The following is a 13,315-nucleotide window of genomic DNA, read 5'->3' as shown; positions in this document are numbered from 1 at the left end:
TACGTGTAACCCAAGATGAAGGGATTGAAGAAAGCTATGGTGAGTGACATCATCAATTCTGAACACACCTTGCACAACATCTTAAGCAAGGACTGTCCAACGAAGGGGGTGAGACGAGATGTCTATCAAAGGCATAAGAACAATCATGCCCCACAATCTTCCCACAACCCATATGATCTATGGTATCTATCGCACCACCCAACCCCCGTTCCGCTCTCTTTCGTGTCTCGAGATCATCTTATCATTCGTTTTCCTCCTGAGTCAGTGCGAGGAATAGAGAATGTTGACGCCCTGTCTATGTTGTTCGTCACAGAATCTGTCCCGGACGAAATCTGGCGAGAAACAATCAAAATCGCCGCAACCACCCAATTCCAAGCCTCAACCCCCTGTCCCTATCAACTCCAACTCCCCCGGACCCTCGTCACCTTCCTTATCGTCACCCGCTCGAAACAGCAATTCGCCATACCACCTTGCTGGCCCAGCCGGCGGGGGAAGCGGAGGAGGAGAAATGCAGGGTGGTGCACCATTGACACCTAGAAGATCCCCCGTGTCAGACAAGACCTCTCCAGCACCACCATTAGTAGTTATATCAGGCGCTCCTCAACAAGCACCAGTGAACACGGAGATGCCGCCCGATCCAATCCCCCATTCGCCTCACGGGAGAGGATTTGGTTCCCCGGATAGATCACTCGGACCAGACGGCCAACCCACGCCACCTAAAGCCGGACCTTTGAATCGATTGAGAGGCGGCCCGAAGGACACGATTCCCATTTCAGGCAAAACACCGAGAAAACAACGAAGTAGTAGATTCTACGTGACGGAGAAGGTTGACATCGAAAAGTTGCCAAATTTCTCTGGTGAGTGTCAATTGCAACTCTTCCCTCAACGTCAACTCAGTGTACAGCTCGAAGATAGCTTTTCTTGTGTATGCCGTGGGATGTTTGGCTGACTGCTTGCTTCGTCCGCAGACGTTCGACCGGAGGAACGCAATGAGTTGTTCGTGCAGAAATTGCAACAATGTCGCGTTGTGTTCGACTTCAACGACGCGAGTAGTGAACTGAAGGGCAAGCAGGTCAAAGCTCAGACTTTACACGAGATGCTGGAGTATATAACCACAAGCAGAGGCGTTATAACGGAACAAATATACCCCGAGGTGGTAGGCATGGTATGTTGCCGTTTCACCAGCGTCTTGCCAGGTATGAGGGCTAAATGAAATCACATTTGACTGATCCTCTAGTTTGCGACCAACCTGTTCCGATCGATTCCACCCCAAGTGAACCCCACAGGAGATGCTTTCGATCCGGAAGAAGATGAGCCTGTCCTCGAGCTCGCTTGGCCTCACTTACAAATAGTCTACGAATTCTTCCTCCGTTTTGTCGAATCGCCAGACTTCAACACGAATGTAGGCAAGAAGTATATCGACCAATCATTCGTCCTCCAACTCCTTGAGCTTTTCGACTCTGAAGATCCCAGAGAAAGAGATTTCCTGAAAACGACCCTACATCGGATTTACGGGAAATTCCTCAATCTGCGAGCATTTATAAGGCGATCGATCTCCCACGTCTTCTTCCAATTCGTCTACGAGACAGAACGACATAATGGAATTGCCGAGTTACTTGAAATCTTGGGATCCATCATCAACGGTTTCGCATTACCCCTCAAAGATGAACATAAGACCTTCTTGACTAGAGCTCTTATTCCTCTGCATAAAGCTAAATCCTTAGCTCTGTATCACCCTCAACTAGCTTACTGTGTGGTTCAATTCTTAGAAAAGGACGCGACCTTGACTGAAGAAGTTATTTTGGGTCTACTTCGATATTGGCCCAAAGTGAACTCACCAAAAGAAGTCATGTTCTTGAACGAAGTTGAAGAGATCTTAGATGTGATTGAACAGAATGAATTTACGAAAATCATGGTACCGCTCTTCCAACAATTGGCTAGGTGTATCAATTCACCTCATTTCCAGGTGAATCATATATCGCTTCCGCTTGTATCGTCGGTCAATACTGATCCTCCCGTAAATTTGCAGGTTGCGGAAAGAGCGCTATATTACTGGAACAACGAGTACATTGTGAACCTGATGGGCGAACATATAACGATCATTCTGCCTATCGTCTTCCCCGCGCTATACCAGAACTCGAGGTCGCATTGGAACAGGTCAGTCTCCTCACCTCACCGCTGTACGTAGGTTACTGACCGAGCAGTTGATTTCGAATGTACAGGACAATTCACGGCATGGTGTACAACGCTTTGAAATTGTTCATGGAGATCAATAATGAGGTATTCGAGGAGGTACAAAGCAATTACAAGGCTCAAAGAAAGGCGTGAGTGATTTGGCGACGTACTCACAGCCATAGCAGGGTACAGAAGCTAAAGCCTGTCCCCCAAAAATCAGCGAGGCGGAACGAGCGATAGAGCGACATGATGAATGGATCCAACTACGTGAACAGGCCATCGAAAATCATAAAGCATCAGGGTCTACTCAGCCACTTCCTGCATCTCTGACTGAACCGTTACCTCCTCGACCGGAGCCATACGAAGACGAGCCTATGGCGGACGTGTCGGTAGATATGACTGCGAATGGATTTGACCCATCCGAAAGCTTTACCTTGGACAGGTCGATCGGGGAAGAACACGTTCCACTCGCTGATCCAGGTGTAGATCGAGCCCCTATGAGCGTGAGTCTCAAGCTCATCGAATCTCTGCAGTATACGTGATGAGATTGAGTTGATAGCTGATTTCCGCTCGATTTGCGATGTAGCCTACATCACCAGTCGGACTTGGTATACAGGGCCAACAACCGCTCTCCCCTACTCCTCTGGGTCCAGCAGCGAACACCGGTCTAGGGGGCGGCCCGCCCGCTGGGTCGGCCGGTGGACTCGGTGCAGCAGGCGGTCCTCACATGAGGAGGAAATCTGTGCTACCCATGGATCCGGGAGTGATGAGGGATTTACAGGTGAGTTGAGTTGGTTCATTCACGTGCTCTGATTTTTTTTGCCATTATGCTGATCGCGCATACACACTTGATACTAGGCTCATAAATCCTTAGAAGGTCAACAGTGATCAGTAAGTATCAGGCAGAATTACGATGACGAGACTAGAGTAAAGATGCGTGAGATGAGATCATTTTCAATGTATAAATTATAAATGCTTTACTTCTTCCCTTTTTCCCTTTTGATTACATTTCATATCTCAGTTCTCATTTCTCATCTGTTATTTTCATTTTTCATTTGCTTCGATCTTTGCTTTCTGAGGTCATGTTCATATTCATATACGTATTTGATATATATATATATACATATACCCTTTTTCAGTATACCCAACATACGAATGAGTAAAGGAGAGGAATCTGAGGCGAGGCAGACGGGGAGTGATCAAGGCAGATTAGATAGAGGAAGATGGTTTGAATGTATCATGATTCTGTCTACGATATGTGTCCGAGTGTTGTGCTGGCTTAATTGGGTGTAATACACTGAGACTTTCGCTTCACAATGTTCATTCGTTCATTCATTCATCAGGATTTCTCATTCCTCATACTTGCCAACTATCCATGAATGGAAAGTTGATAAAACTATACAGCGTGATGTGATCACCCGGTAATTCCTAGGACGCCATATGTAAGTCTGTGCGTTACATCAGCATGAGAAAGGATGTAGCACGGAGTACATTGAGTGCTACAGACAAAAGTAAATAGGTCAGTTTTTGGTATCTCGAGAATTGAACCCATACATGATTTAACACAATTACAGACACAAGTGATGTATCTTATATTTAATGCATATGCTTGTGATGCTTGCTATGCTTGCGACCCTGCGGTCGTTGCGTGGTTCCTGTGAATTAATCCGGTACCTGTTCCCAATGGATTATGCTATGCTGAGTCAATACCTGATAGTGCAGCCAGTCAAACCGATATGGTATATTCTAGCCCTATTTCCGTTTTGCCTTTTCCTTTATCCGCAACATCAATCTTCGAGATTCTTGAATTGACCAATCAAGTTGACACGCCCTTGGTCAAGTATCTCACAACGACTTGACTCGATTTGACAGTCTGCCGAGCTCATTCCCCATACTCTGTCTGTCCATCTTCGTACCCATCATCCTCCTCATCGTCATCCCCTAATCTCCTTTTACGCCCAACGACATAAGTCATATGGCCCCATGGCCACGTATGTCTCACTTTCCCAAATTCCCACTTCCATTCATATCCCTCCTCGTCTTCCTCCGCTTCTTCTTCTCCACCACCATGATCTTCAGCGATCACTTCCCGGCCAGTTTCTCGGGTGGAAGCAGCCTTATTATCGTGGTGATTAAGGCGGTTGCGATCATGGTTGTTCCGGAAATCTTGATTCTCCAATTGGATAGTCAATGAAGCCAGATTCGTCAAGCGGAGTATATGAGATATCGGACGAGTTCGATAGACCGAGATCCACCCGTCTATGATCAAGAATGCCGGGATGAGGGGGATGAAATAGGTAAAGAATAATATGGCTAAATCAGGTTATCACCCAGACTAGACAGATTAGCTCTTGTTTAATCACTTGATTGTTCTTCGTCACCAGATGAGATACATAGGATCGATCCTGGTCCTGGTCTCGGTTTTGGTAGTGTTTTGGACAATAAGGAGGACATGTCGAAAAGTTGATGACACAGACTCACATAGAGAAGGCCAAGTCAGTGGCGTTAACAACCAAGTCAAAGGACCGAGCATGGCGATCATGATCATACTACGTATATTACATTGTTGCAATTCGAATATGCTACATGACGAAAAGTATCAGCAGGTGGTCCAGACTTCCAATCAAGTTGAATACAAGGGTTTCAATCCTGCTCACCAGATCCCCTCGGAATTGCGCATGGCATCTACCAATACGCCCCTGGCTAGCTCTTCGTTGAAATGATGAAAACTCAAGAAGAACGTCCTCAGATGTCGTCCACTCAATATACCTGCATTCTCGCCGGTGGGTTGGAGGGAAGTGGTGTTTGTCGCATCGACCGAATGGGGGATATACGATATTGATGAGCCCAAAGCTCCAGCACGACCGTGGAGCTTCTTCCATTGTTCCAAAGGTGGATTGAGATCTGATAACACGAATTGAGTCGGATCTAGGGATTTAGATCTCCGACTTTTACTGGAGTCGAACAAGAAAACCATTTACTACATCAGCCCCCTTCTATTTCTTGGGCATCACGGGGTAGAATCGATTTTATTGGTCATAGACACAGCATGCAGTTGAATATCTACTGCCACTTACTTGATCTTCCGCTCTATCTTCTTCACTGGACCTCCTGCTCCCGAACAGAAATCCACTATTTTCAACTGTTCTCTCGCGGCCTTTCTTTTGCTCTTGGTCTGGTCCTCTTCGCCATTGCCGTCCCCATTGGCTACGACATCTGCATAAGTAGGCTTGATCGTCTTCCCTTCCACTTGATCCCCCGCCCGATCTACTTGTCTATTTCGTTCTCGCTGATCTTGTTGTTCGTCTTCGGCTTCGATCTCATTGATGACCCGTTCCAACACGTCAGCGGCCAGGACGTATGGCGCTTGCGCTTGAAAAGGGATGATGCGGTTCAGCCACATGAAAGTCAGCATCTTCTGCACGCCTTCTCGGATCGAAGGTGGACATGCCGGGTGGTCGGATAGCTCGATCAGCCATGGTCTGTTGTACGGCAACCTCATCGTGTTCACGATCTGACGTGCTGCCTATGACTTCACGAATCTTGTAGATCTACGGTAGCTGTAGGCGATCTGGTATACTGCAGGAGTAAATATGGTTGCGGGTGCAAATGCGTAGACCGTCAAGTCTGATTTGATTCTTCCCCTTTGTGTCGCTTGTTGCTTGTTGCCGCCAAGCCGATTGACGCTGCGTAAGTTGTCGCTAGATTGCTGATTTAGACCGACTATCGATGAATGCAGTGTATGTGTATCAGATGATTAACGGTAAGCCATCAGTCATGCTAGCAATTGATACTACGAGCAACACAAACAACCCCACAAAATATCAGCTTTAACCGAAATATCTGTGATGCGGTCATAAGGGACGCCCCATTCCTCGGAACCCGGTTTCAGACCGGGCGCAATCCGGCAACGGCACATCCTTCTCGGCCAGATCCTGAATATGTGTAGCTTAAGACTACGAGTACTCACTGTATGCACAAACCTGTGAAGACGCAAACTTGTCACGGGCATGTGCGATCATCTTCATACATGGATTCCACTATCTGTACATAGCACGAACTACATAGAGTCGATCTAAATATCAACTAAACCTTGATGCACGCCTACATTCTTCCCTTTCCCACCTCCTGCCCCATCCCCAGCCACGGTTGACGATCCATTAGCTTGACTCCTCCATGCATGAGCCTCATTCCCTACTCCAACCCCCGTAAGATCCTCCGCATCTTCATCCAGCTCGTCATCGTCTAAGCTGAACCGACCTGCAAAACCTTCTTCCTCGTGCTCGTCTGCTCGGATTCCCGTATATCCAGCCCTGTTACTCCTTCTCCGCCATGCACCCCATCTAGGTCCATTGCTTGACGAGCTGTCGGCTCCACGCTTCGGCAATGCGATCTTAGGTAAAGAAAAGGACGGTACGGGGAACTGCGATAGGCCTCGTCGGTTCAGGTAGAATCGATTGTAGAGTGTATGACCCCCAAACCATGTTATAATAGCTATGGCCAGTCTATGTCACATCAGACGTGGCATTAGCTCCTTTGGACAGCAGTGATTTCGGCATGTAGAGGTTGCGAGACCTACATAGCTCCAAAAACGATATAATGGCCTGATTCTAAGCTTGATTTAGGATTGGTGGGACATGCTACGTGCGATCTCCATTCAAAATAAAAATGACACGGGTCTTGCGGAGGCAGGTTCGCTACCAGTACCGGACTACCAGCATTGAAGTCGGACGGACTGCATATGAACTACATGGCAAGGGTGCTTGGCATCAGCGTTGGCTTGCCGACCGATAAACCGGGCACAAAGGAAGGGAGGATCGTTGCAGCAGCAATGAAAGCATCATCGAAATGATGGGTGAGACTCACCCGTATGGCTGTAGAGGCTCTCGCATCGGGATTCAATGGACAAGGCGATCCATCGGTGATCACGTACATCGGCTCGTTGGTCATTGGCGACATCGTCAGATTCGTGTGCACTCGTCTGTTCACCGGTTGATCAGGTCAACGGAGTCAGACCCTCCAGACTGGCAATTCTGATAGGAAGTGGTACACGAGAGACACTTACCCGAGTACAAAGTCCCCATCGTCCTTCCTTACATACCCGCCGACAGTATCTGGATCTTCCACTGCATGTAATTCACCTACGACGCCTCTGCATATGTTCAGATTGTAGCTTGTCTCCCCGACTTGGGCTATGTAATCTGCTTTGGCGGAACCGAGTGAGGACAGGTCATAATGCGTCCCATCGTCCAATGTCAGGGTGCACGGTGAGTTCGACATGTCGGATGTGTGATCTTCCGTACGAATGACCTTGTGCTCCAGCAGAATGAGGAAGATCAGGTCATCAATACATACACAAGCGTCGTCGACGAGATCCTGTCAGCGGCGATTCAGGAACCGACTGGGCACGTGGCTTTCGCTATGGTATCTCGAACCATTCGACCGAGATATGATTCGGAGATGCTGATGTTCCGCTGTATACTATGCTACTGGACGAATGAGAGAGGTATGGACGCTCATGAACGAGGCGTAGAGAAGACCTTGCGCGTCCTATATGGTGGTTGCGCTTAAAACACTTGCTGGATGACTGGTCGAATCGTTGACAAACAATTGAGAGTCGAATATAATGGAAGTGCTAACGTTATCTAGGCATGCGGCATCCATCGGAAGACGTCGGAAGCAGTCACGATAACGGTGAATTATCTACTTTCTTTCGTCATTACATTTGTCCTTTCACGATTCGGATCATGGGAAACCAATTCTGCAGTCATAGCAATGCCAGCTGAAAGGAGAAGCTCTACTGGTCTATCTGGCCGTTTTGACTCCCGCGCGGTGCCGAAAAGGACATATCAAGCATGCGCGCCGTGCCGCACAGCGAAATTGCGTTGCGATCTGGGAAACCCAGATGCACCTCATGATCCTCCTTGTCGACGATGTTCACGCACACACAGGGAGTGCATCTTCACTCCTATATACGGCAGGGAAGACTTGAGTCGATCGTTCAATCCTCCCAATATAAACGAGGGCGACGCTGGACCTTCGACACATGCGATCCCTCGTCAGCCAGAATATACTAGTCCAACCTCGAATTTTACGTGAGTCGTCAGACTACTTCACGAATTCCGTATTCTCATTGATCTGCTTGTTCACTCAGCAGCGATGTGTACAGTACGGCTGCACCTACGACCTCACCGCTGAACGCCATGGCAATTCCGGGCGCAAATAGCAATTCCCAGCTAGGTGGAGATGCATCAGAAGCATTCCGATTTGCGCGAGGTGAAGCACTGGAGAATCCTGCAGATGCTCTGCGAATCCTTCGGGCAGCTGCAGATGCAGACGATGTGCCGTCAGTAGGTAGTCACAAGAAGCTTTCGGAAGCAAGTTCAACGACACAAGACGCGAGATGGGAACGCTGGCAGCCTGTATCTAAAGGACTGCTGTCTGCCGAGGAAGCTCGTACATTACTGCGATTGTGAGTGGACAATTCAGCTACGCTTGACACGGCACAACCAATTATTGTGCATCTGGCTTAGCTTATCCATTGTCTAGCTATGAAGACCACATGAATCCGTGTCATCCTATAATAACACCGGAGTTGTTCTACCCCGCCAATTTGGGGGTTCTACTGAAAGAGCCAATACTTGTTGCTGTGATGATTGCCATTGCAGCCCGCTACCATACTTTCAGTACTCCGCCACCTTTTGGCGGCATATACACCGATAGTCGGTGCAAAGAAATCCGTGGCGATCTGATGAGGTGGATTTTGCATCGTGTCAGCTTCATCGCGATGGGACAGTGAGTCTTCTCCCACATCGCTGGGGTAGCTTGACTCGTTCCCCTCAATCTGACTGATCCTGGTATTACGTTCAGAAATGCGACTATCGGAATCGTCGAGGCACTATTGATCCTCAGTGAATGGCCGCCAGAACCTGCGACACTCATTGATACCGGTCTATTGGATGTCCCGGAGGATGGAATGGAAAGGTCGAGTCCCTGCAAGCTGTACGATGATGTATCGTGGGCATTGACCGGCATGGTGAGATTCTTCTTCTCCACGTGGTCACGCTATTCCAGCCTGCTGAGGACGTAAGAATAGGCTGTGCGAGTGGCGCAACGACTGGATCTGCAAGACGAACGTACCTACCTCGATCCTACGCAGCCTGAATGGGTTGTGAGTCGTCGTTATAGGACATGGACGAGTAAGCATTGAAAGTCAGATAAATGAGACATACGGCATAGCTCATCTGAAGACCTCTGGTTTAGATTGCCTGTCTGCAGATCGACAGTGAGTGTATTGGCCTAGAGGAGATTTTAGTGGACAATCCTGATCGGTAGTTGGAATCTACCGTTCACAGTGCTTCGGTCCGACTCAGTCGTGCTTCTCTCATGCAAGGTACGTCAATAGCGGAAGCTTTCCTTCCGAGACAAGGCTGACTCCGTTCTTCCGACACCTTACCACAGCAAGTGGGTTCTTTCGTCTCTTCCCGTCCTCGCAATCTGACAGTCGGACAAAAATGGGTGCCCATTGCTCATGTCACCACTTAACTAGAGATGTCGACATCGTGGTACAGGACCATATCTGGCATCGGCTACCTGACCGGGGACACGACTTTCCCTCTCCCTAAAGTGCACCTCCATCATCGAGAGATCTTCGGGGTCGTCGAATTAACCCATGTGCGTACATAATGTGGTTCGTGGTCTCGAGGGCAGCATGAAGGAGGATCGCATTGCTTACTTGAAGGTGGTGCAGATCATTGGGCTTCTGCAAGAATTGCTCTACGTGTCACCTGAGGTGACCCAAGAACTGATCAAAACAGCTCGTTTCGAAAGCACACTACATCGCCTCAAACCAGAACTGGATTCTCTGTGGCAGAGGCAAGCGGGCGACTTGCCATCTTATCCTATCCTGGATCAGAGCGAAGAGCCTTTCACGCCTGACGAATTGAGGCAAGTACGCTGGAGAATGGATCACGACTATGTGAAGTCAGTCATCACCACTTAAATACTCCCTGTACATCCATGCTGAATCGTCACCACAGATTGTACGCCAATTCTATAGCTATGCGAGCTTCCCAGAATCGATTACTACAGCGTCACAAGGTGCGTCTGACTCGTCAGAGTGTGGAAAGGTCACAGACCAAGTGGAAAGCTGACTTAACATTTTTGATTACGATCAGCACAAGAATAGGCAAGATCGTGTGTTTCAGGCCAACGTGATACAATCGTCGGAGGGCTCATTCATCATCGAAGCCGTGGACGCTGCGATCTCTATGGTGAAATGCGGAGTCGCTATGGAACGAAAAGGTGTCTTGAAATATTGTCCAACACGAGTCTTCCTTCGGGTCGTACGTCTTCCTTCCAGCCACCCTCTACCTTCTAAATCTCCGGCTCAAGCACGACAATCGCTGATCTTCTCTTCTTCAATGGTTATTAGGTTTTCGCAAGCGTGTTCCTGATGAAAGTAAGTGGATAGTGCTGCTTACACTAAGCTGATGAATGCAGGCTATGTCTTTCGGAGCAGTGGCACCTCCCGAGCAAGAGATAGTCGATCTTCAATATTCCCTCATCCGATCTTTGAAGAATGTCGCGGTGGACTCGGATCACGTGGCATCTTACCTTTCTACTCTCCTAGAAAGAGTCTTCCCCTCGATACCCACCGAACCTATCAGAACCGACCCAGACCAAAATACAGAAGGACCATTACTCACCGATCAGTCCACGCTGGCGCTTTTCGGATTCGATACCGATCTGACTATGGATTTTCAAGCTCAGAGTCAAGATCAATGGACGGACATGACTGGATTCGGATACGATCCGAGCTCCATCATATCTGATATCGAGGAGATGCTGGCTGCTTCGACGAACAATGGTCAATCTTTTTCCACCGATGTCAGTAACATCTTCTCGTGAATGTGGTCAGCTTCTTTCAACATTTCCAACGTTGTGAATCGCCTTGGAGTCACGTATGTATATGTACAATGTATAATGTATACATCAATGCAGTATGTTGTAACAATCACTTTCGATTTGCAAAGAATGATTTGGTACAAAAAGTGCCAATGTACTGTATCGAATTGACTCTACAGCCGACTCGTCCTCACCGTCTCCGGCTTTACAGGATTATCCCTCTCGAGCACCCTGGTCTCACCATCCCCCCTTGTTTTGTACTGTCCCGCAATCTCGGGACGCCAGCGCCACGCTAGCCTAGCTTCCTCGCTTAGCGTACCTTCTAGCGCAGATACGACGTGCCGACCTATAGTAGGGAAGAATTTGAAGCCATGATACGAGCCTCCGGTCGCGAAGAGAACCCTCTCCGATTCTGGCGCGTAAGTGATCAAGAAATTGTCGTCCGAGGAATCCGCATCCCACTAATGGACACCTGTAGATCAGCATGACACGGATGTGACAGATAATAAATCGCGAAACTACTCACACATAATTGGGAATAACAGAAAGGTCTATCTGCCAATTGAGGAAGAAAAGTGGCCAGAAGTTCACGCATCTCTTTGATGCATTGCGGCGGCAGGTTGTTATAGGAAGATACTGGTGCTTCAGGTCGAGAGGCCTCGCCGTCGCCGTAGCCATACCAAGCGTATCGGCCGGGTAAGGCAATCTTCAACCGGCCATCCACCGAAGGTTCAAAGATATACCCCAGTGCTACAAGAGCAAGCTCGCGTCAATATAAATGTCAATACCATGAGGCGAAAGGAAATCTTTTGACCCACTTTTGGAATGTAAACAGGGCATATTCTTATACAGTAATGCTTCTTGAGGCTCAAGCTGGATCATAGCTAAACCATATCCGTAGGCTCGAAGCATATCCTTCACTGGGTATCTAGACCCTGTTGAAGCTCCCATCGCCAATATAACTCTCTCCGCTGGTATATGTCGACCACTGCTAGCTGTTATCCCGTCCACCACCCCTTTCGAATTCTTGTGCAGGGATTCGAATGTTCCGTCATTCCCATGTACGAATCGCACCCCTCGTGTTCGCAGCTACTCGGTGTTTGTCAGTCGGAGTAAGTTTGAGGACATACTAGCCATCAGAAAAAGTATTCCGAACCCACTTCGTTCGCTACACCGATCAAAGCGTTGCCGGAATGTGCCCAGCCGGCTTCAGGGTTGAAGATCCCCATCCACTGATCTAACTTCCGCGAGCCGGAAGTCTGCGATACAATCTTCTTCAAGTCATCTCCACACTTTATCTGCTTGGCGTTCGTCTTTACTCCGTCAGCCTTGATATTCGCCCATATCTAAAGCACATACGCCGTGCGTTGTTCAGCTTCAGGTCTCATCCAGGGTGCTTAAATGACGATGATTGACTCACCTTGGCGACTATCTCGTGTCCACGGGTATCGTCTCCTGCGGCACCCGTAAACCACCCGACCTATGTAAGAGATTGTCTGAACCTCAGCCTTGGACAATCGACCTGCAAAAATGCAGTACTGTTCGACTGACCTTATGGAAATGATGAGCGAATAACGGGTCGTGGTTCCAAGCTTGATATGCTTCCTATTGTCAAGTCCAACCTCAGCCACCAACCTTCTATCTCTGCTGCACAAGAGGAACAGCTACTTACCCTTGCTAAGCCACCATAAAGAGGAATATGGTATTCCGTACGAATGATCTGCTCTAACGGCTCAGCTGTCGGCACGTCATGGTGGCCCACAGCCCGCTAAATGAACTCTCACCTTGTTGATGTCATTAGCCGCACTCAGCGGAGACGGTACAGGATGCGGATCGATGACTGTAATCTCTTTGTATCCGGCTCGAGAGAGATGTAGCGCCGTCGAAAGACCGAACACACCGGCTCCAACTATGAGAATGGACGTTTCCTTCGATAACTTATCGCTTGAAGGCATATTGTTGTGCTCGCTGTTTGTATACGTATGGTTCACTTGGATACAGGGGCCGCTACACCATGTATGGTTCAGCTTGCATGGTATATATGTATCGCTGCTCTCTTATCTGGCTGACCATGACTCGAGACGGAGGGAGGGATACAGTAGCGGCCACATAATAACCGATCAGATGTCGGCGCCTCTTTAGCCTGACCGAAGGAATCCGATATTTGCCACCGATGCATACCGACATCTTACGAATGACGTTGACGCGGAATGTGTCGGTGCATACGGAATGT

The 13,315-nt window shown here is 48.4% G+C and overlaps 6 protein-coding genes across 6 annotated transcripts; 3 read left to right on the top strand and 3 right to left on the bottom strand.

Annotated features, from left to right (window-relative positions):
- Positions 1–15: 15 nt before the first annotated feature.
- On the top strand, positions 16–3,063 carry I303_102811 (uncharacterized protein; the record flags this gene model as incomplete). The annotated part of the gene is made up of 9 exons (XM_018406158.2): positions 16–39; positions 314–857; positions 969–1,165; positions 1,238–1,966; positions 2,030–2,157; positions 2,223–2,324; positions 2,396–2,678; positions 2,762–2,956; positions 3,034–3,063. 9 exons carry the CDS (start codon positions 16–18, stop codon positions 3,061–3,063), a joined length of 2,232 nt encoding a protein of 743 aa, XP_018264652.2.
- Positions 3,064–4,057: 994 nt separating this feature from the next.
- Positions 4,058–5,677, bottom strand: I303_102810 (uncharacterized protein; the record flags this gene model as incomplete). Its single annotated transcript, XM_018406157.1, has 4 exons — positions 4,058–4,488; positions 4,657–4,757; positions 4,833–5,129; positions 5,253–5,677. The coding sequence occupies 4 exons, from the start codon at positions 5,675–5,677 to the stop codon at positions 4,058–4,060; spliced, it is 1,254 nt and encodes a 417-aa protein (XP_018264651.1).
- Positions 5,678–6,250: 573 nt separating this feature from the next.
- On the bottom strand, positions 6,251–7,455 carry I303_102809 (uncharacterized protein; the record flags this gene model as incomplete). The annotated part of the gene is made up of 4 exons (XM_018406156.1): positions 6,251–6,680; positions 6,755–6,921; positions 7,042–7,156; positions 7,241–7,455. 4 exons carry the CDS (start codon positions 7,453–7,455, stop codon positions 6,251–6,253), a joined length of 927 nt encoding a protein of 308 aa, XP_018264650.1.
- A 495-nt stretch (positions 7,456–7,950) lies between these two features.
- Positions 7,951–10,648, top strand: I303_102808 (uncharacterized protein; the record flags this gene model as incomplete). Its single annotated transcript, XM_065968632.1, has 12 exons — positions 7,951–8,270; positions 8,333–8,647; positions 8,725–8,970; positions 9,046–9,211; positions 9,272–9,374; positions 9,439–9,460; positions 9,531–9,568; positions 9,725–9,849; positions 9,926–10,158; positions 10,215–10,275; positions 10,353–10,520; positions 10,610–10,648. 12 exons carry the CDS (start codon positions 7,951–7,953, stop codon positions 10,646–10,648), a joined length of 1,836 nt encoding a protein of 611 aa, XP_065824704.1.
- A 23-nt stretch (positions 10,649–10,671) lies between these two features.
- Positions 10,672–11,085, top strand: I303_102807 (uncharacterized protein; the record flags this gene model as incomplete). Its single annotated transcript, XM_065968631.1, has 1 exon — positions 10,672–11,085. One exon carries the CDS (start codon positions 10,672–10,674, stop codon positions 11,083–11,085), a length of 414 nt encoding a protein of 137 aa, XP_065824703.1.
- Positions 11,086–11,255: 170 nt separating this feature from the next.
- Positions 11,256–13,037, bottom strand: I303_102806 (uncharacterized protein; the record flags this gene model as incomplete). The annotated part of the gene is made up of 8 exons (XM_065968630.1): positions 11,256–11,543; positions 11,609–11,832; positions 11,901–12,171; positions 12,243–12,428; positions 12,503–12,562; positions 12,634–12,687; positions 12,755–12,802; positions 12,867–13,037. 8 exons carry the CDS (start codon positions 13,035–13,037, stop codon positions 11,256–11,258), a joined length of 1,302 nt encoding a protein of 433 aa, XP_065824702.1.
- Positions 13,038–13,315: the final 278 nt, after the last annotated feature.

The sequence above is a fragment of the Kwoniella dejecticola genome, chromosome 3, assembly GCF_000512565.2.
Source record: "Kwoniella dejecticola CBS 10117 chromosome 3, complete sequence".
Lineage (NCBI taxonomy): Eukaryota > Fungi > Basidiomycota > Tremellomycetes > Tremellales > Cryptococcaceae > Kwoniella > Kwoniella dejecticola.
The sequence above is the reverse complement of the archived record's forward strand: the minus strand, read 5'-3'. Positions and strand labels throughout refer to the sequence as shown.